The sequence below is a fragment of the Lepisosteus oculatus genome, chromosome 4 (genome assembly GCF_040954835.1).
Source record: "Lepisosteus oculatus isolate fLepOcu1 chromosome 4, fLepOcu1.hap2, whole genome shotgun sequence".
Lineage (NCBI taxonomy): Eukaryota > Metazoa > Chordata > Actinopteri > Semionotiformes > Lepisosteidae > Lepisosteus > Lepisosteus oculatus.
In genome coordinates, this window is record NC_090699.1 from 21681702 (window position 1) to 21704618 (window position 22917).

Genomic DNA, 22917 nt, shown 5'->3' on the forward strand with positions numbered 1-22917 from the left:
TCACAACAGATCAAATAAATGTTTATTTTAAAAACGGAATAAAAATTCTAAGAAGCACGTCATAAAAAGGCAATATTAGTTAAGGCACAAAATTTGGATTTAAAATAAATATGTATTTTTTTCATATAGTTGATTTTGGATTTATGAGTAATCTATACTGCTGACAGTCCTGTTGTATAGTAAGTACAACCTGCACCACAAACGACTTCATATAAAAATGTATGGGCTCCAGTCTATTGATAGCACCGAGTTCATTCAGGAATAAGAGGTTTCTCGAATGCCCTATTTGATATTAGGCTTTGCCCTTTTAGTCACAGTTGTGGACAGCAAATTCAAACACTTGAGATACAGCAGTTAATACAAAAATGTTTTACATTCATCAGAAACAGGCACTTGGAAGATTTGTGTAGATGATGGTTTGTCCATGAGTGGATATCAAACAAAAGGGTCCTGATGGATCCTATTTAAAGATGCATATTTGCAAATAATGAATTATGGAATGCTAAAAAAGTAAGTAAATGGCATCATGTAAGACTTCAGGTCACCTCAGCTTGCCAAGTATTTGGAGTATGAATTACAATATATTGATATTGTTTTCAAGTGCATTTTTTATTCTGAGTGCAAAGGGTCATCGCGATCATGAATCCAAATTATTTCATCTCTGGTGGCTTTGGATTTGTGAAAATCCAGGTACTATATTTTTTAACCAGTTGCCAATAGCCACAAGGAATCCAAAAGAAGTGAAGCTTTTTGATGTGAGGGGAAAAAACTATTCATACCACAAATGTTTGAGAAAGAAATTCAAATCTATGTGATACGCTGACATAAGCTATGTGGCTTTAAGAAGAAACTCTTTTGTCTTCTGACCCATTTGGCCAATATAACAGAGCAGACTTTAACTGCTCCTCCGTCTAGAACGAATTTAAACTGTCACTACAATATACAGGTATGCATAGAAGAAGGGCAGTAGTGAAGTAAAAGTTCAGAATAAAACAGAAACATCTATATCACTGGGCTGCTTTACAGTTCCCTTTTAAAATTGTTCTGTCTTTATGCTTTTTGATCAAAAAATAAAATAAAGATTTACAGGTTGATGACAAAAAATAAACCCGTCTTCTAGCCAGGTCATAGGTCTGAGCTGAACAAAGTGAGTTGTCACTGGTCCTTCTGCTGAGAGCTGTAGTATTCTGTCAGGACCTTCCATGCTTTAGGAGCCATGAAGCCATCGGGGGGATTTTCTCCATCTCGCGCCAGTTTCCTCATCCGGGTACCGGAGATAAACTCAAACTCGCTGTGTCTGGGGAAACAGGGGCGGGAGTGAGTTAGCACCGACAGCACGGAGGCACTCATGTAGAAAAGACCGTTTGGCCACCACGCCCTGCCCTGCCTTCCTCACCGCTCGGGGTCGTAAAAGTCCATCGCTTTCTTGGTTTTGTTGTAAGCCGCCACCCTGAAGGGGATGATCTCCACGGAAGTGAGCCCAGGCGCCATGGTCAGCACCTTGCCTCCGTGCGTCGGCTCGTACAGGTCCTTCCTGGTCTCGGGGTGGGGCATCCCCGCGGGGTCCCGGCCCACGATGTAGAAGTTGGCTCCGGCGATCATGCGAGCCCGGCAGTGCCACTGCACCTGCAGAGGCGGCAACCGAAACGGGTTTGGACTCTTTCATGAAGCTAACGGGCCTACATACACGTACACATGGAGCTTGCCACGTACGCAGAGGCTACAGTTTTAATCATGATATTCACTACAAAATGCAGCACTTAGAAAATAAAACGGCAGGCAACAGTGTCTGCAGGTTTAAACACAAAGGTCAGCAGTTTTAGTAGTTTATTCTGTACTTCAAAATATATTATAGCTAGTTTAATATAGCATCTGTGATCTAATCTTGGTAAAACAATGTACTTGCTCTGCATTTTTCAGTCATAATACACCAGTATTGGATTACATTTTGTGTAATGCATTACCTCGCCATCTTTTTAAGATGCGACTGGTTTGTTTTCTAGGTGGGCAGAATGCCAGCTGTGCTGATGTGACACGTTTGGGGGAAAAAAATGGAGTATTCTATAAGTCACGCAAGTTTTTTCCTTCTTGCGTAACTGGTAGAACAGATAAAAGCTTGTGGCGTGCTTCACAATAATTGTAAAGGGAAAAAAAAATGTGCACCAAAGGTTAATTTGGTGCAGTTCAACTGAAGTTAGCTGTTCCTAATACATAGTGGAAACTTCCATCATTCTTCTATTTTCTAACCACTTCTTCCTATTCAGGGTCACAGGGGGCCCAGGGCCTATCCCGGCAAGTAACTGGAGCAAGGCAGGGTGCACCCTGAATGGGACACAAGTCCATTGCAGGGCAGACGCACAGACACACACACTCACACCAGGGCCAATTTTCCCAGAAGCCAAATAACCTGGCTGGCAGTATGTTTCTTCTGGACGGTGCGAGGAATCTGAACCACCTGGAGGAAACCCATGCGATCACGGGGAGAACATACAAACTCCATGCAGACGGCGCCCCAGGTCTTGAACTGAACCCAGGGCGCCAGCCTCAGGAGGTAGCAATGTTGACCACTCGGCTACCCTAGCGTAGTGGACGCTTCTACATAGCCTAAACAACCTATAGTAAATGACCACAATGAGAACGAAGATACTTGGATTTCAGTAGCAGGCTTTTCAGATTTTTCATTCCAGCAAATCTGTTGGCATGGCTCCCTAACATTAGAGCCGCCTATCTTGAGTAAAGTGTTGCCTTAGTCATGTCGAGGCGGTGAGGAAACAGTAACTTTCTATCTGAGCTGATTTCCACTGACAGTATGTTTGTGCCCAAGTCTTTCGCGCCGTTGTTGTCAGGCCTCGAGCCCCCTCGGCCCCCAGGGAAGAGGAGACACTCACCTCCGTGGGCCCCGCGTACAGCATGGGTGAGGGGAATATGGCCACGATGGTGGAGTTCGGGTCCAGGACGCGCTCCTCCAGCACGGCGGCGTGCTGCTTCATGCGCCACGCCAGCGGGACGTCGTCGTCCTTGGTCCAGCCGCCCAGCGGGTGCAGCAGCAGCACGGGCCGCTTGTACCCCCTGTCCAGAAGCCGGCGCTTGGTGTCCTGCATCAGCAGAGCGTGCCCATTGTGCACTGGATTGCGCAGCTGGAAAGCAAAGATGGCGTCTGACAGAAACAACAAAGAATGGTGTTAAGGAGGACACAGGAAAATCCCCTTCGAGGTCAAGCCTGGAAGTTCAGCAGAATTTAAACTTTTTGGGGTTCTTTTCTTTAATAGTGTTAAACAGTTTCTAACAGAAATGTTATAGGTTTGAACTATATACAGTAGGAAGGAACTGATCAAAGAATCCTTGGTATGCTGTTTTAGTTGAAATGGGACTTTACAAAATACCTTGCTCCTCATAATATTCTTATTTTATTCAATCAAGTAAAAAGACCAAATACATCTCAGCAGTCTACATGGCAAATTTCATCACATAAAATTGAACTTTTCATATTTAGCTGATCTTATGAGGAGATCACTGGCTCATTAAAACAAAACAGTGAGCTATGGATTCCATCCATTGGACTTTTGTGTGAACAACTTAGATTTCCCTGTTTATTATTTTCCTGAATTCTGTACTCCTTCCTCGCTTCACCTGCTTTCATTTCCTTGAATTTGTGCTTCAGTTCCCGGGGGGTCAGTCGGAACTGGTCCAGCCCATCGTTCCATTTGATTCTCTCCAGCACTTCCAGGTCACCCCCAACCAGCCAGTCCCCACTCTCCATGACCATCTGTAAAACCCAAACACATGGTGCACCGTTATTCCACCGCAGACTGGCGCACACATCGCATTACTCTCCGATTCCAAACGGAAGACCTAAAATACACTTGAAGCATGAAAAATATGTTCTTTATGCCAGTACCTAAAATCAAAATTTTAATTGCAGTGATTGTTACAAGACAGCTCCGACTGACATAAGAACATAGGAAAGGTTACAACAAGAAGAGGCCATTCAGCCCCCCTGGCCTGTTTGGTAGTTAGTACTTAATTGATCTATGTATCTCATCCTAACATTTTCTGAAAGAAACCAGGGTGTAGGGCTTAACCACACAGCTGGGTAGCTTGTTCTGCACCCCAGCCACCCTTTGTGTATAGACGTATATGCCTCCTGTTCTTGGTTTTAAATGCACTTCCACTGAAGGATCCACAGTACCTTGATATAAGGGTGCTGGGTGCAAGTGGTGCCCCACTGCCTGGCACAGCGCTCTTCCTTCCTGTGTTCATAAAACTCAGGGTTACGGAGAATAGCCACCCTGCGGCCTTCGTACACCAAGGCAAAAGCAGCACACCCATCCAGGTTCTCTTTGTTCTCCGTAGACACAGGCAGGACGATGGGCACAGACATGTTGATAGTGCCACCTGCAAGGGTAACAGCCTTTTAGCAGCTCTCTGAAACACAGTATTCATACTCATCCTGTGCAATCTGGCTACCTGCTTCTTCTTACAGTCCCCACAGTTTGAAACTGACTGTCTCTTGACCCTACTGTAGTTCCTGCAATTTCTCACATGCTGAAATTGAAGATTATGGTTAGTGGTTTAGCTGCGAATAGTGGTTTTGCAGCAGGAGGAGAGGAGGAAAGCATTGCATACATTTGTTAAAAGTTGCTTTGAGAATGCAAACTGAAGTACAAAGGTTTTGGTCAAAGTTTTAAAAAATGTATATACTGAAGGGCCAATTCAAAACACAACAAACGCTATTGGTTTCTATACTCATTGTTGTGTATAATAATGTGCGTATATTCTAAAGATACAGTATGTCACTCACCATCAAGCAATGTGCCAAAGTGCAGCACCTGAAGGAACTCACTCTCTCGCATGAAGCCTGTCAAGGGAGTGGCCCAGCCTTCTGCCAGCACCTGAACCCACTGCAAGTCCAGCTGCAAGAGATCAGCAACAAAACTTTCTTAAAGGGGAACTACAGTCCCAATTTCTTAAGCCGGTAATGACATCTTGGTAACAAAATAAATTCATTGAAAGTTTTTACACATTTAAAATTGAGCACCAAAATCAAGGATTAAAAGGATTAAAAGAAATGTATTCACAAGCCTGCTTCTTTACTATGTAATGAAGCAGTACCTCATCACCAGAAGTTTTGTTACCATGTTTTGAATTGCAGAATATGGCGCTGCACATACCTGGAAACTTGAGGATTTACAAGTTCCTGTGTACATTTTACTATCATTGTTGTTTGAAATGCACTCATTAATGCTGTTTCTTTCTTACCCTGAATTATGAAAATTGCATTCCAGTTCCTCTTTAACTAAACAACCACTCAGTTGGAACACTTCCAAGTGTTAGTCAAGTTCTCTTCCAATGTGGCAGGAAACCACATTAAAGTAAGTATAAGTATTAGCATAAGGTTTGAGTGGGAGAACTATGTTAGTGTGCAGGTTGCAAACGAACAAATGGAGACTAATTCTAGAGTGGAAAAGGTAGAAATAAGAAATACAAGCACTGTATAGGGTCCACATACCTGAAGGGGTTTCACTAATTTTCAGTGCCAAATCATTATTTTGTTTTCTCCCTGCTTTTTAGTGTAGAATCAACCTGTACTTAGGCACTTAACATGTCCTGAATGACACTGAACAGCAATAAAACAAAACAACAGAGCAGCCCGTATTGAACAGCTATCCGATCATTAACAAAATAGAAACATCTGTGCAATTATATATATCGGCAACTGTCTGGTTCACTTTTATACTCCTCCAGCTTCACACGTGTTGCTCTCACACAAGGTACCAGCGGCATGCTGGAAATGGTACCAGAAAGAGTGGACAGATACAAATCAAATTAGTGTAGTAAGTGAGTGTAGTAAAAAGGACCTGTATCCAAAATGCTGGTAAGAAACTTTTATGGCATAATAGTAGGGCTGAAATGCTAAAAAACAACAGGCTTTGAGTCTGTTCTGTACCTTGGTGATCTCAAGGGTGGGCAGCGTGTTGGCGTCAGCCCGAACCAAGTTTATTTTGTTCTCAGGCACAAAGAGCTCATTCACGTCCTCCAAGATGGCTGAAGGAACAATACTCTGCAAAGACACACAAACATTTCTCCTAAGCATCATGACAAGTATTGCTGGACTGACCAAGCTCAGAGGAAAGTTTGCCTGCTCTGTGAGGGATATTTACAGGGGTCTATATACTTTATTCAAGGTCATTTCAGGAGGATGTTTCAGGTGTAGTTTTGCAGAAAGATTTACAAACCAATCCTTAAAGAGTCTGCATTGTTGTTTTAGAAAACATAATGACCAGGAAAATACCATGTACGTATTGAGACTAATGTGGCATTCTGTAAAGGATTATTAATTTAACGGTTTGGGCTATTTTTTCAATTTACTGAAACTGATATTCCATGTCATCTAAATCAAACAACTACATATCTAAATGGACTGCAGCCACATGTTCTAACATCACTAACCCCAGCTGTGTGGAAAATAAGCACTATATGTTAGCATAAAGTAGCATTATTCTGAAATGTTAATTAAATGTGCCTGAAGTCCAGTTTCTTGCTAATTCTTTGTGCTCTGCTTCCTTCTTGCCCTGTTATAAAAAAAAATCAAACTTTTGAAAAGAATATAGTACAGTGCTAAAGAATGCTTTAGGACACTAAGGATGCCTGCATGTTTCCCACACTTGCAGGACAAGAGTACCTGTTCCTTCAGCAGCTCCACCACTTGCTGGATGCACTCGTTCACCGACTCCTCTCCCGTCTTCAACACCAGCTCCGGTGCCTCCGGTTTCTCATATTCAGAGTCAATACCAGTGAACCCTGAAAGGCAGAAAGAAAAAAAATGTGAATCCAGCTGACGCCGAGACACACATAAATCTCTGGGTTTAACCGAATTGACTTTTAAAAAACACAGAACCATGAGTGTTGGCCTAGTTGTGCACGCTGACCCACGCAATCCAGTAAAAGCTCCGTCTTTGCCCTGAGTTTTAAATAGAGATTGAGTTAATCGGGTGGCGAAAATGGTTCTCGTAAAAGCCCCACTTTCAATACAGTACCTTTAATCTCCCCAGCACGTGCTTTCTTATAGAGTCCTTTGACATCTCGACTCTCGCACACGTCTAGCGGGGCATTGATGAACACCTCGAAGAAAGGCAGCCCCGCGCTCTCATGAATCTTCCGGGCTTCATTCCGGTCCTGGACATAGACAGGAGGTCAGAGGTCATTCAGCACAGATTTCAGACGAATGCCTGGATCTGTGCTCCACAGACTTTATTCCATGGCCTCGGCAAGTCATGCGAGTTCTCCCTAAAGAAAACAGGGGCTTTTGGCCCCTTTGGGATCCTGTGTTACCTTGGTATAGGGGGAGATGAAACTTGTGATGCAGACGAGACCAGCGTCTGCAAACAGCTTCGCCACCTCGGCTATCCGGCGAATGTTCTCCTCCCGGTCGGTTGAAGTGAAGCCCAGGTTCTTATTCAGTCCATGGCGGATATTGTCACCGTCCAGAGAGTAGCAGGGAATTGCGTGGGAAACCAGATACTCTTCCAGAGCAAAGCCAATGGTTGTCTTACCAGCCCCAGAGAGTCCTGTAAGGAATAGGGCATACTGGATTGAAGCCATGATAGAATTACAATAAATACATGCACTTTAAATTTGTAAATATGTAAAACATGCATGTGTAAGAAAGCATGCAAATGATATTATTTTAATAAAAGAATATATAACAGAGAATGTATCCAAATAACTTATTAGGAATGTAGGATTTTGGCATAGCTGTGCCAAATTCACGGTGGATTAAAGGGGAACAGATGAAGCCAGACCCTGCTCTCAGAAGGGCTGCTCTCTGCTTACCCGTGAGCCAGACAGTGCAGCCTCGGAAGCCTGCCCTGGTGCCCACAACCTGGCCTCTCTTACTTCTGCTCACGTGGTGCGCCTGGTAGACCACGTTGGTTGACCTCTGGAGATCCTTACAAGAAGCAAAGTACACATGAGGAGGCGGCGAGACAGTACTTCGATGGCTCGAGCAGAAAAACGACTCAGAGAGCAGGTGGAGCCCTGCAGCCACCACCCTGAGTCCAATTGGATGTGACCAGGAGTCCCCAGGCAGCAGACACACTATTGTCAGAGCCTCAGCAGTAGAGTGTGGGCATTAATAAGCCAGTATCTTCTCAGCTTTGGGTGAAGAGGTGGCTGCTGTCAGGTGCCTGTGGGCTTGCAGCAATATCAGGAGAAAAATGCTGTCCTCAGACTGGGACATACTGTAGGGCTTGCAGTGTGTCAGGAGAGGAATGGCTCTGATGAGTGAATGTGTTGGAGGAGAGCTTCGTTCTGTGTGTGTGTCACAGGACTTGTAGCCTTGAGAGAAGCCCTAAGCAACTGGAGACTGCAAATTGGTATGCATACGATACAAATATCATTGGGAGTAAAAAAGAAAAGAGAAAAAGAAACACAGAAAGAAGTGAATCAACCGCTATATACCGTAGTTTAGCAACTAATTTCCCCAATTACCAGCAAGTTTGCTAAGGTTCAAACATTTGTTCTTAAGCAACAGTACAGGAAGGCTGTATGATGTTCTACATAATGTAAGGAGAAGGAATATTTCAAGAATAAAGAACTTATTCCACACTTTTACTGACAAAAATAAATATTTACAGCTCTATGATTTATTTTCTGCATTCCAAGGCATATACTGTATTTCGCTACATAATTGGCTGATGTTTGACTTTATTATATGGGCGGATCACTACAACTACCAGGCTAAGTACGTGACAGCAGTGGTGCCAAATTGCATTTAGAAATGATGTGGTTTATGAAAATGTCCTGGGAGGAAAATGAGTTTATTATGAGATGATGTTCCTGCCATGGCAGATGACCTAACACAGGGAACACCTCCACACATCTCAGAGATGGTGTCATTCCCTTGTCAGAGTCCAAAATGCTCTCCTACAGTGTCACGCACATGACATGTAGATAAAAATAAACACAACATGGTCATATAGTTCCCTATATATGCTGCTCTATATCTTTTAGACCTGCTACTGGAATTTGTAGAACATGGAAGTCATGACAGAGGAGAGAACAGTTTTATTTTCCTGCTAATTTGAGTGCATTAAAGATTATGTCATTGTGAATCTGTCTAATGTAATTAATTTGAAAAGGGTAATTAAAAGCTTACTTAAAAAAACTTGTAGCTGTACCAAACTATAAAAAAATGTTTAGCCAAGCATCTACTTGAAAAATGTTAACATTTACAGTATAATTTCAAACTGCCCCCTTGGGGATGAATAAAGTATTTTGAAATATCTATACTGTATATGAAAGTCTAGTGGCATATTCACCATGTGACCCTCTTATCAACCCCTCTACCAAAGTGCAACTTGCACTACACATAGGGACTGGATAATCTTTAAACACTTTTCATAGCGTAACGTACAGTACATTGGGGGCCTGTGAATAGTTAAGGCACTTTAATTTTGATACACATTAACAAATACACCCATTGTGAATTCCAGAAAAAGATAATAGACCTGGGTTGGTGCCAGAACGTCAGCACTGAGTAAAGCTCAATTTAAACTAAATACAGAGGCATGCAAGCTCCACACTTCTGACCTCTGTCCCACACTACAGCAAACAGCCCCTTCACAGGCCCCTGCACTACAAACTGAGCAGGCCAATGCGTTTCCAACTCAGCTGAATCACTCAGGAAGACCAGCGTATCAAGGCTTCTACAACTGTGAGCTAAATCTCCCTTCTTACATAACTGGCTGAAAAAGAGGACTGCAGCAGTAAGTGAAAAATAGACTTAGGAGGAATCTTGCAGCAAGCCTAGGCTTTGAATATCACGATTCATTCTGTGTTTGATTTTTAAACAGCCGTATAACCACCTTCTAGCCTGTTCTTGTCAGATCTCAGACACTAAGCAGGGTTTGGTAAGTACAGGGATGGGAGACCTCCAGGGAAAACCAGGTTGCTCCTATAAGTGCCTTAGGAGGCCCAGTAGGTGGTGCTCTTCCTTCTGGACCAAATTTTCCAAACCAACACCCCAGAACGGTGGCCAGGAAAACAGTGCTAGAGAAGGTGTAATCCAAAGGAAAACATGTTCAACTAAAGTCCTGACTAATGGGTCATCAAAGATTCCGAAACACTTTTTTGTAAGAGCAGCAGTGTTAACAGAGAAGTTGACTAATATTCAACTCTGAACTTGCACAACGTTGCCTTCCTAAAATTCCCACTTAATACAATTGGTAAATTGGTAAACTGACTCTTCTGTCTGTTCAGTGGTGCAGCTGGAGCACAATAACTGCCACACATCCCCCAGACAGGCGCCGCACTTCAACAAAGTGGTATGTTTGGTGAAGTTACAGGTAAAGCGCTTCAGAAAGAAAAATAATACATAAATACTATTACAATTAAAGTAAAATAAAATGAACAGTAGTAATCCCTCTTTTTTCATTCTGCATAAGTATATTTGTTATTCGTGAGGGCTGGGTCAGTACCCTCCTGGGCACAAATGCTCCTGTCACCTGTGTTCACCAGCTGGGCTTTGCCCTTTTATTGCAGGGCGCATGTCTGTGAAGCAGCACCTGGAGGATTACAATGGGTTACTGCAACGTGATCTACGAAAGAGAAAAACTAACTGAACAGATTAAAAGAAAGTCACGAATCACTTTATTTTACTCCAAAAATAAATAAGAACAGATTTAAGTGGCAGCAGAATCTTTCCACTCCACCATACAGTGGTCAATAATCTGATCTGTCAGCGGTGGCACTGGAACGCCTCATTCATAGGCAAAGCAGAATGATACACCACTGAGCTGAAGAAAGGGAAGGGTAAGGTGTGGAACGTGCTCTGTGCAAGGGCAAAAGAGCTGCTCAGACAATGCAGCCACTGTGCCAGAGATGAAGTGATGATGTGGCGTTTTCAGTACCCACCCGCCAGCCTCTCTTTCCCTCCCTCCCAAAGTCACAGCACCACTTTTTCACCCAGTCGCAACACAAGAAGCACTTATTAGTGCTGGCTCGGACGGCCATTACTCACCAGCAGTCACAGAAGACTCATTTATTTACCAGAAGCCAAAAAAAAAAACTCAGGGCAGCAAGTGTGCAGACAAGTTTCCGAAAAGAAAAGGCCTCAGTACTGAGGTGTGTTTCTCTTGCAATTTAGAAAGTAAACCAATTCATACAATCATACCACAGGGAGCTTAACAAAAAGGCTTTAAAAGCACAGAAGGCAGCCTGTTTCTCTGCTGGGATGCAGTTATGCTACGGACATGATGTTGCCTTGTGACTACCACAAAATGGAACGCTTTTAAAGAGCAAACGAGATTTTTTCTGTCATTTGAGGTGACCACAAAATTTCTCCAAAATATAGAGTACAACATCTGATTGATTTCAATGCGAGTAGTTACTAAACAGCTCCCTTCTCTATCACTACTGTGGCATCTAGCTTTCATCTACAAGCCCCTGCACAGAAAAGGGATTGTGATCTGTTTTTTTGTACAGTCTGGTAGTGCTGAAGTTGCTTTGGGGGGAAAAATTGAAAAAGCTAAAATATTTTGTTAGACATTGTGTTACTTTTCAACTATTTCTTTGCTGATCCTGCTTATGTGATATTGAAAATAAATAACATAGTACAACTTCAAAAAACATTAAACACTGTCTTTTAAAAAGATCACTTGGCAAAGTCAAAATCAGGCAGAGGTTAACAAAGATAAGAAACTACTGTGCAAATGTTACATATTCATGAACTGTTTAATGTGTCTAAAATTTAATTTTAAGAATTTTAAGAACATGAATCATACATGATACATACATGAACATGTTTTAAAAATTAGCAAGATACCAAAATGAGGTGTCTTTAGTAAATTTAACAGCAGTATTGTCTCTCTGTTCATTTTGCAATAGCACGTTTATTTATCTTGACGACTGTAATTCAATGAAAATGTACAAAGTCCTACAACAGAAGTTGCTAAGTTGTTCTTGTTTTCGTTGTTAAAGTTGAAAATTGTTGATTTCCAGTTGTAGTGCTATTCATTGTTTTTTGAGAGGGAAATCACAAAGAAAACAGCTGTCTGTTTTAATTGGCTTCTTGCCTTTTAACTGGCTTTTAGCTAGAATTTCTAAATACACCAATTCAAAATATATTAAAACTGCAAATTACTTCCAATCTTTTAGCATAAGCAAGTATTGTCTTGTCATTTACTATAGTAAAGCATTTCATTTCAGCAGTAAAGATGTCACAGACTGCACGTTAGTAGAAAAGAATGCATATATAAGAATTGGTTATACAGAAATTTATACTGTTATTCTTTAAACTTATATAGTGCTTTTCTGGACTCTCCACTCAAAGCGCTTTACAGGTAATGGGGACTCCCCTCCAACACCACCAATGTGCAGCACCCACCTGGATGATGCGATGGCAGCCATAGTGCGCCAGAACGCTCACCACACATCAGCTATCAGTGGGGAGGAGAACAGTGATGAACCCAACTGATAAATGCAGATTATTAGGAGGCCATGATTGGTAAAGGCCACTATGAAATTTGGCCAGTATGCCAGGGTAACACCTTTACTCTTTCCAACAAACGCCCTGGTATTTCTAATGACCACAGACTCAGGACCTCGGTTTATGTCTCATCCAAAGGATGGAATTATTTGTCTTCACTAATATGAAAAATAATGCATCAAAAAAGTTGCTGTTGCTGAAATGCTATAATAAGGCTATTTGGCATTTAGCTTTTGGCCTCATGATAGACATGATTCATAGGATGTTAAGTGAAAATCATGTGTATGCTTAGTGCCAAGAACACTAACCAAATCATTGCAAAAATAAAGTGCAGTGTTGAGTGTTTAGCATGTTTTAGCTCATAGCTATAAATACTTTGACCTCACACAAATGGGAAATGTGAACAGACTGCTCTGACTTGTCTGTCCACCTCTGAGCCACTTGTCTTTTAACACATCACAGGCAAAGTGGTTCTATGAAGGAGGATCAATGTTGGTTGGAGATGAGGCCTGGGAGGCCACAGAGGGTCAACAAAACACTCGCCAACTAATCCCACTCCACCCTTGGAAGTGCTCAGTAAATTATGCACCACTGCTTGTAGAAACCTGGTCCCAGACAGCACGTTAATGTCACGACCGCCAGCCAGCGGAGATCAACCCATAAGTGAACTAATCAGCACCAGCAGCGGGTTAATAATAACAAGCGCCGCCGGACGAGTTAACCCATCAGCACACGCTCTACCGTGCGCACGCTGTGCTATTTAAACCATCCTAACCCGCTTCCCGTTGCTCGGTATTGAGTCTACTCGTTGAGAGCTCTACCTGGCGTTTTTCCGTGCCTCGTATAATTCTGGATTCTGGACTCCCTTTTGCCTTTTGACTTTGGACCTCACCACATATCTCTTCATCGGGGATTCCTTACAGTTAAATGACCCAGGGCTGAAACCCACAGTCAAATTGGGCTTGGGTCCGAGTCACTCAATACCGCCATTTTGACAACGAAACTTACCACAAGAGCTTGTACTAAAGCAAGCTGAAGCTGGTGTGGATGTTGCTTATATATTTCTAGGCTGCAATTAGTTTATTGGTCTTGAAGAAAATGTTTCTGAAAGGTTTTTTTTTTCAAAAGCAATACTCGGGCTACCTGTTGGTTGATGCAGCTGCAATAGTATGGTCATCTGTCAGTTAGTAGTGCCTCTAATGGTATCTGCCAGTTTTGAAAACGATCATTGGCCCAGTAGCTCGACAACACACTATTTAAACATTTAAAGAATTGTGGCAAAAATGACCAACAGCAGTCTTGCAGTCATCCTATTTCACACAGGAGCAATATTGTCCTTTCCCCAGAGTTGTACCAATCAGTTTTGTAAGTAACTGGCAGGGTGATGCCTGGTGGGTTTGAAGTAGAAAACCTAGACAATTTGTAAAGTTGTCTAGGTTGTCTAAAGAGGTCATCTGAAATCTCAGAACACAACAGACAAGCTGTCTTGACTTATGCAGGAAACCCATGTTACAATATTATAACTAAATTGATTCTAAACTAACATTCACATTATACTTAAATTGGAGTTAGTTGGCCAAACCGTTTCGAACAGACTTGCTTCAGTAAAAACCCCGATGACCCTGTGCTCACAGAAAAATCATCACAACAACTTGTAAGGAGTAAGTCTGAAGCAGAGGAACAAGTAAAGGTTTATTCCATGCCGAAAAGAGAAGAAAAGAAACACAACGTTTAGGTTGTGGAGCCTTCTTCAGGTCAGCTGACGCAGCTACCTACTTTAACTAAGTCTGAAGCAGATTTGATTGTTGTTTAAATGTGGCAAGTTTCAATTCAATAAGCCCAGTGGTTACTGGGAAAATGTAATGAATATATTGGTCAGGGCTTGCCAGGATAGGTTCTGGCTCCCCCACGACCCAGTTTTGGATAAAGTAGTTAGAGAATGGATGGATATTGATCAGGCTGCTAATCAATCTTGGTTGAAGCAGGGATAACAATATTTTTTATCAACTGCCCCGTATGTGCAATTATTCCTGCTGAGGACGGAGTTAATTTGCTACATGTTTTTGCACCAGGGCTGGTTTGAAATTCAGGAAGGAAAAAAAGAAAAATAGGTAGGTACTTTATTAAGCCCATGCGGGACATTCAAGAAATATTCACTCTAATTAAGTGCTAACTATTTACACTCGTTCCTCCTCATCTGCAGTTTCTCCAGCCACGGTTATCGGTTCTTCATGGTGTCGGGACAAGCCTGGCCTGAGAAGTTCTCTCAAAGCTTCTGGAACATTCTCAGAGGCCACAGTCTTCTTAGATCATCTCCAAGGCTCAATTAAGAACTGTTACCCATCACATCTTCCCCGGTTCATCACATCTTCCTAAAGATTACTGCGCTCAGTAACTGTAAGTGTACAGTATGTGCTTTATATTAATTTTCACAATATTCCTTTTTGTAACAGAAAACTATGTAGTACTGTACTTATTTTCTGTAATTTTATTTTGTTATTTGGCATATTTGTTTTGATTTGCACAGTGTATTAGGTATAGCATTAGTGTATACACATGGTATTGAGGTTGTTCCCAGTATACACATTTTTCATTATCCATGGACAACTAATGAGAACTGGGCATAATGTTTTAACTACAGCTGGTAATACAAGGGCTCCAAACACCAAAATGAAGCAATACCAAAATTGTTAAATTAGTGGAGGCACAGTATTACTGAGGCTAAAGACAGAACTTTGGTACGTTATTGGGTTTCAAATCCACTGAGAACTTGTGAAATATCCTGCATAGTGGGAAGAAAAACTTTAACTGTCCCTGTGTCATGATAAAGGAGAGTCTATGCAGCTATAGCTGTTAAATATTTTTTTCTATTTCCCAAAAGTGCTTTGATTTCAGTCATTGGCTAACATTTATCTGAAATTCATGTTTTGAGCCTGTAAAAAAATTGAAATTTGTATAAATGAAGTGTTATGGTTTCTTAGGAGAGGTTTTCTATGATCAGACAGAGGAATGCTTGTGTTTCAGACAGAGGAGTTACAGTACCTCCCAGGCAACCTCAAACCACTGCCATGGTGCTAACACAGCTGAACAGACAGTTAACAGACAGAACCAAGACTATTAAATCAGTGAAAATCAGTGGAAGATCGTAACCAGAGGGCAGGGACCGATTTCAATTGTGTCTGGTAACTGCAAGATTTCACAGAATTAAGGCCCCACCCCCCAACACATACACTACAGAAACTACACAGGGAGCTAAAACAGAGCCAAATAGCTGCTAAAGCATCAGGGAAACAAATAAGCCCATTCATCACAGAGATGAGGCCTCTCTGAAGGCCTGGGACTAACTTACATTCTGCATCAAATTGCAGGGATCATTTTCCACTAAAATCTCCATAACTGAGCTTCATTCAGACTAGATAACTGCTCCTCACACAGCTTGCTTCATTGAGGGCAAGAATAAAAAGTGACTAGTTTGCGTGCCTGAGAGATGTTATTATTTTAGGAGTAGGGAAACTTGTTACATAAATTCATTTTTGTAATAAATTGTCAAATAACAATTTTAAGGGCTTCAATTTTTTTCTGATTGTTTTAGAAAAATAAAAAACTGTAGAGGGACATTCCAACAACATATACCAAAAATCCAAAATTAAGTAAATTCTGGGGATTTTTTAAATTATTGTTAAGAAAAAGATGTTTGAGTACATCACTCATCTGTAAATGGCTAAATAGTTCTCTCATACATTATTTTTTTTATTTTATTTTTTTCTTCTCTCTATACCTCAAACATTTTAAAATAATTATTTTGTAGCCGTGTTCCTAAAATTACTCTGTTCTACCCACAGAGTTTATACACAGTCAGATCTCTGGGAGATGCTCATGGGTACATTCAAGTATTTAGGCTTTTCTTGAATCACTAAGGCCTTAATGTCTGTCCACTAAGCAGAGGAACATTGGAGAAGCAGAGTGATTCAAGTGTTCTTTGGGCCACTCACAGACAAATTACCTCACTCTCAGTCCTCTTCACCCCAGATATTTGGATTAGCCAGCTATATCGTTATATAATTGAGTTATTAATTATTAGAATTTTTAACATGCAAGTAGTTTCAAAGATTTGTAGTGATAATGGTAGGAAGGGTAATACTTAACCTTCAACTACACCTGATTAAAGCATTTCATGTGGTATAGAACAAATGTTTTAGTCCAGTGCTGGGAGACTGCTGTATGCCTGATCCTGGTGACTGACACAAACAAGTTCTGCATCACAGGCCAGTCAATTTCAAATGTTCAACTATAAGTGTGTTTGGAAGAATTTCTTTCAGCTCTTACAAAGCCAATGCCATTTGTAAATTATATAAACCGTGCTCTACTTAGAGAGTTTCAGGACTGCCTTCACTCAGGTGTGCGAGGTGAAAAATGACCAATTGGATTTAAGCAGATGCAAAACTGCTGACTCACTGTGAGCGTGTCTGATACAGGTGTCATTCCCGCCTGTGCCTGTTCACTAATTATTAACTCCTTTGATCACCTGTTACAAGCTCTTTAGACAATAATGTAGAAGCACATTCTGAAATAAAAAATGCAAAAGGCTCTGTGTGATCAAGTTGTTTGAAATAAGGATGAGTAAGATCAAAACAAAGAACCTGATCAATTACAATGCATCAGCTAACACCAGAGATTAAGGGTCCAGCTGGAAAGAAGACCAGCAGACAAAACAGTCCCTCAGGACTGGAGTTGAAAACCACTGATGTTGAAGATACAGACTCAAATAATATTATTTAAAATATATTTATGTAAAAACTATTTAAACAGGAAAATGATTACTTTTATTTGTCCAGCATGCATCTGCCTTATGTATCTCTCTCACACACCCAATTACTTTATTTGTCTTCCTAAAGTGTGACAAGTACAGTACTTTAAGCTAATTTGTTTTTCTTGCCTTATGGATGTATCTTTCTTACTTGTTAATGGCTCCATGATAGGTTAAATGTATTACATATTGTGTTATATCTTTTACTTGACTGCAAAGTAATTTTACCATCTGGGACACAAAAGGAAGTAAGAACTTCAACAGTAATTAAACCCACCTGAAGACTCCACAGGATATAATAATAAACAACAGATCAGAGATCAGCAACCCTTGTCTGGAAAACCACGGTTTTCTAGTTTTCACTTTATCTAAGCCTACCATTTTTGCTCATTAACTATTTGAAGCACCAAATAAAACCTGCAGGACTGTGAGTCTGTAGACCTTTGTCCTAGATTTCACCCTGCCCTCCCAGACAGCTGCACTTTGTTATGGATTAGATGAAACTGAAGCTGTAAAGTTTATGTGAATTAAAGAATCAGAACTTTGTAACTCGGAAGAGAGGAGGCAAACATGATTGTATGTACCCGATAGACAATGTGCATTTTGGTTACCAGTTTTAAATGACCATTTAAATGTTAAAATATTAAATTAATATTTTCTTTACCTACTGTACTATTAGGTTATGTGTGAGGCCTTTTATAAGCCTACAACTGCCTTTGGTCGAACTCATATTTGACCTGCTTTAGCAGGCTGTTTAACTCATGTATTTCTTAGACTGGCTTTACTTCATTTTACTTCATTACTTCACTGTATTTCAGCAGTTCAGTCAAACCGTAATTGAGGTTGAGACAAGGCGTGACTCAATTAATGTGTTTTACTGGGATAACTGACCTGGTACAGGAGAACGACAATCTGTTCACAAGAATGGGGCTGTGGGAACCCCATTTTTAAGGGATGGTGAAGAGAAAGGGATGTAAAAACAGAAGTAGGTGGGAGTGTGCCTTATAAGAGTCTAACATCCTCCCAAACTTTTGTTTTAAACGCTGTTTTGTGCTCTCTGTTTGGCTTATTGAAATGCAAACTTCTTATATTATTTTTGACAGTCTAACATCCAATGTGGTAAGACGGTACAAAGTTAATAACCAAGCAATGACTCCACAGCCTGTGTCACACTGAAATGCCACCCTAACTCACTTCCCTGTGGCCTCCCTTACCCCTCCAGAAAACTATTCTATCCCAGTTGGGGAAGCTTAAAACAGGGTTGTGGTTAGACTACAGTACGTAGATAGTTAATAATATCAACCTGAAGGCTGACCTAATATCAACAACACAAAACAAGTTGATTGTTTTAGGGGAAATTAAAGATTGCAAAAGAATATTATATATATGGAATGTGACAGAATATATGTTATTATTATTTTTTTATTTGTTTAGCACACACCTGTATCTAGGGTGATTGGTGATAAATATTTTTCTTAATATTAGATCTTATTATTAGACATAAGAAAATAAAAATTATTACAAATAAGATAAGATCACTTTATTGGCCATATACAATTTTATTGTATTAGGAATTTGTGTTTTCACATACCCCAGCTTGCTCTCCATGAGATACAGACATGGAGAGAAGCTTGGGGTCAGTCATTTATACAGTGCGCCTGGAGCAGTTGGGGTTACTGGCCTTGCTTAGGGGCCCAACAGAGTAGGATTCCTCTGCCAACCTTGGGATTTGAACCACCAACCTTATCATTTATTATTTATTATTTCCTGAAAGCACCCAAAAAATTAGCTTTGCCAACTTGGATAGGTAACCTGCTCCACACTCCCACAACTTTCTGTGTAATGCAGTCAGTTCTAAATGCACCTCTCCTTCATTTCTACTTGTGACTGTTTCATGATTCACTGCTGCATTTAAAAAAATATTGGAGTAATTAAAAGTAATTTTAACAATCATTTCACATTTCAGGCAAACGACATACAAACCTAGAGCTACAAGCTCTAGAAATACCACTGTACAGTGTGATGTTTTAAATTAGCTTGAGATAAACCATTGAACATGCTTTATCACACTTCAGAATCAAACTGGGCTTTCTTATAGCTGTAATAATTAAATAAAGTACTTCAGGTGGGTAGCTGCTTCAGCATGCACAGTTTGCAAAGACACAGGTAATAGGTTTATTCCATGCTGAAAAGAGAAGAGAGAACACAATGTTTTAGCTGTGAAGCCACCTGAAGAAGGTTTCACAGCTGAAACATTGTGTTTCCTTTCTTCTCTTTTCAGCATGGAATAAACCTATTACCTGTTCCTTTGCATAATTAAATATTGTTTTTTTTTATTTAAAAGGAAAATAAATGTCAGAGCAAAAACAAAGACAGCTAACATGAAGTGCCAGCACATATCCAAGATGTAATATATTCCAATAAATATTTGCACAGTAAAGTATACAACACTTTGTTTAAGAACTCTTTCATGTTGAGTGTTAGTAGTTCCGGAAAATCCAATCGTTTTGTTAATCATATTGTTTGTATTCTAATTATCGTTGCCTGACTGTGAAGACAAAACAAATACAACTGCACTAGCAGTTTTACCAGTTTACAACACGTATAACATGGCATGCGTGTGAAAGGTTGCTGTTAAAAGCAGGATTAAAACTAGCGTTCCTGCTTTTCAAGTTTTTATCTTAAATTTTAAGCTTACCAACACCATGAACTGTGAATAAAGGGAATTTGGTTAGGCAAAACAATTGTTTAATCCTTTTGGAAATACACCTTTCCTTACTTCAGAGTGGTTTCAGATTTTTCATTGTAACTCTTTGTATTCCTCAGTACTTTAGCCTCTGTTTTGTTTTACAACATATTGTAAACCTGTGTAGTGTCATGTAAACTGTAGCGATGAAACATTAACTCATTCAGTAGCTTGCACACACAGACTTCAAACCCTTACATACTGTAACTCACTGATTCAAGCTGGACTCATTAATAAATGCACAAAGCACTAGGCCAGTGGATTTGCTCCGTTTTTTGGTATTTGGTTCACAGCTGGAAAATGCAGTGTTTCACTTAAATTCTTTAATGCCTTACTAGAAATATGTTTTAATCAGTCTCTGGTATATTTAATGTGATGAACTGCTTTTGAAGATTGCAAAAATATATGAAACCAAGCATTTCTGTGGTTTGCCTGAGAATTCAAACATTTACTTATGAAAATGATTACTTAGTTAAAGACTTAGTTGTTGACACATCATTAATATATTTCAACGAATGCGGGAAATCAATTAAAAAGGCAAAGGAAATGCTTGGATGTACAGGTAAAAGTCTAGAATTTAAATCAAGGGATGTAATGTTAAAACTGTTTAATGTACTAGTAAGGCCTTACTGAGAATATTGTGTACAATTACAGTCACCACATTATAGAAAATATATGGCGGCTCAGGAATCAGTCCAGAGAAAAGCAAATAGATACATTCTGGGGCTTAAGAAAATGTCCTACCCTGACAGTCTGAAGGAACTGAACCTTTTTAATCTTGAACAGAGAACACTACAAGGGGACCTGACACAAGAATTCAAAATCCTCAAAGGCAATGACAAAGTCAGACCAACATATTTCAATCAAAGGAACATTGAAATAAAAACCTGAGAGCATACTCATAATTAGAAGTGCATTTAAAACTGAGAACAGGAGGCACATCTTCACTCAGAGGGTTGTGGCAGTATGGAACAAGGTACCCATGTGGTTGAAACCGATACTGTGGTTTATTTCTTATTTAAGAACAAATGTCTTCAGTAGTGGGTAGCATGGTGGCACATACCATTAGTTAGCATTGCTGCCTCACAGCTCTGGGACCCTGGGTTAAATTCCTGGGGTGCTGTCTGTGTGGAGTTTGCATTTATTTTCTCCCTGTGTTCACATGGGTTTCCATTGGCTTCTGGGAAAATTGCCCCTTGTGTGAATGTGTGTGTTTGTCTGTGTATACCCAGTGAAGGAATGGCGTCCCATCAAGGGTGTATCTTGCCTTGTGCCCATTGAGAGCAGGGATAGGCACCAGCTCCCCAGAAACCCTTCATTGGAAAAGCAGTTAAAAAACAAATGCATTAATAGACTTCGGTAGTTCATGATTAAAGTGTTACTGTATCTGCTGTCTAACTTGTTATTTTTACTGGTAAAAATACCGAAAATATGTGGGTGTTGGAAAATACAAATGAATGCAAAATTGATTTAAAAGAGATAGGTCAGAACTATAGAAATTAGTTAATTTTGAATGCCCAAATTAAGAAATTAACTTTCATTTACAGGTCTAAGAACAAAGGCTACACATACTGTAGGTGGTGAAAAGACCTCATGAATGGTTTAAAGAGAGAATAGTTTATCTCTGTTCTGAAACGTTCAGGACAGTAAGTCAGTCCTCACAAGGACGTGTCTTCTTGCTATTTAAATGAAAAGTAAAATGCAAGTGAAGCCTGAGGTACCCCTGAGATGATGCTCAATTCAGCGAAGTCTCTCAAACAGGCATTTTGATCACTGTCTGTGCAAACACTGATTCCTAGAAACAAAAATATTATTTGAAACGGGCAATTGAAAACACACAGCTAGATCAAATAATAATCAGAAATTGTGGTTAAATTTGTCAGACATATTTTTGACAAACTTCCCTATTAAAGAAATATTGAATTTACTAACTATAAATATTTGGATTACATTCAAAAGTAGACTTTCTTCTTACGCAAAGGATATAGGAGATTAGCCAGAATGCTGTGTTGTGTGCTTCTGGTTCATGTTAATGGTTTTATTTGTAAAGAAAACAGACTAGAGGACATGGTGATCTCTCAAGGTTTCATTTTAGAAAACGAATATTCATTTTCCTGCATGCCCTTCCCAACAAATAAGAATTCAAACTAGTTATTCACTATTTATCACGTTATTCGGGTACGTTAAGCAGGAGAAGAAAATTTCTTACGCTTCAAGAAATGACAGTTTTAGAAGAGCGAGCTCGTATGCTCATGAATGGACTGTTTTTTCAGTAAGCGATCGCCCTCATGCTACAGTATACAGTCATCTCAGTCTCACAAGCATTCGTGGACAAACCTAACTGAAAAAGATAACAAGCATTAGCTGTCTTATAAAATGTTAATCAAAAGGTTGTATGTTTGTCTATGAGACTGCAAGAAATAGGGCTTTCTTCTTTCAATAAACTCTCATCATCACTTCCCCGCAAGAGTTCAAATATTTGCTAACTCTGAGTTATTTTGTAAATTCCCGGCAGAAAAGAAATGTCATTTGAAACTGAGGGAGATTGCATCGTGTAGATAAAGAAAAGTCAGTAATGCAGTTTTCTTACCGTTTTTTGCTTTTTGTTTCCAGACATGTTGCAGACAAGTCTTTTATCCCGGACCCCTTTACTTCCCGACCTCTGACGGCTGGTCGGAATTTGTCTTGTGCTTTAAGGTATTTGATTAGTTTGGAGCAAGTAAACGAGAAGAGCAGGGGTTTAAAAGGCTTCAAGACACGTAGCATTTCCCTTGTCCTGCCCCTTTCCCCCCTCCTAAATCCGCTCATCTGCATACACTGTAAAGAACAGCCCAGCGCGTCAGAATCTCCACATTCCTGCACAGAACACCGAGAACT

The 22917-nt window shown here is 40.2% G+C and overlaps 1 protein-coding gene across 2 annotated transcripts; it reads right to left on the minus strand.

The window, feature by feature from the left end:
* Positions 1-5: 5 nt before the first annotated feature.
* Positions 6-22788, minus strand: papss2b (3'-phosphoadenosine 5'-phosphosulfate synthase 2b). Of its 2 annotated transcripts, none has more exons than XM_015346756.2 (12): positions 22631-22788; positions 7834-7939; positions 7333-7568; positions 7038-7176; positions 6683-6801; positions 5948-6061; positions 4802-4913; positions 4190-4395; positions 3631-3766; positions 2889-3157; positions 1397-1626; positions 6-1297 (listed from the first exon to the last, which is right to left on the minus strand). In XM_015346756.2, exons 1-12 carry the CDS (start codon positions 22655-22657, stop codon positions 1156-1158), a joined length of 1836 nt encoding a protein of 611 aa, XP_015202242.1. In that variant the 5' UTR covers positions 22658-22788; the 3' UTR covers positions 6-1155. The 2 variants fall into 2 exon arrangements, with proteins under 2 accessions (XP_015202242.1, XP_015202241.1); XM_015346755.2 differs by having other exon boundaries at positions 7834-7948.
* Positions 22789-22917: the final 129 nt, after the last annotated feature.

What these genes read in the sequence shown, in the direction of transcription:
- papss2b (XM_015346755.2), bottom strand. Translation starts at nt 22,657, where the DNA reads ATGTCTGGAAACAAAAAGCAAAAAACG. An exon ending in CCCAGCACCCTTATATCAAG is followed by an intron (nt 3,767 to 4,189) that starts GTACTGTGGATC and finishes TGGGTTTTACAG; the next exon opens with ATGGTCATGGAGAGTGGGGA. An exon ending in ATTCAAGGAAATGAAAGCAG is followed by an intron (nt 3,158 to 3,630) that starts GTGAAGCGAGGA and finishes TGTTTCTGTCAG; the next exon opens with ACGCCATCTTTGCTTTCCAG.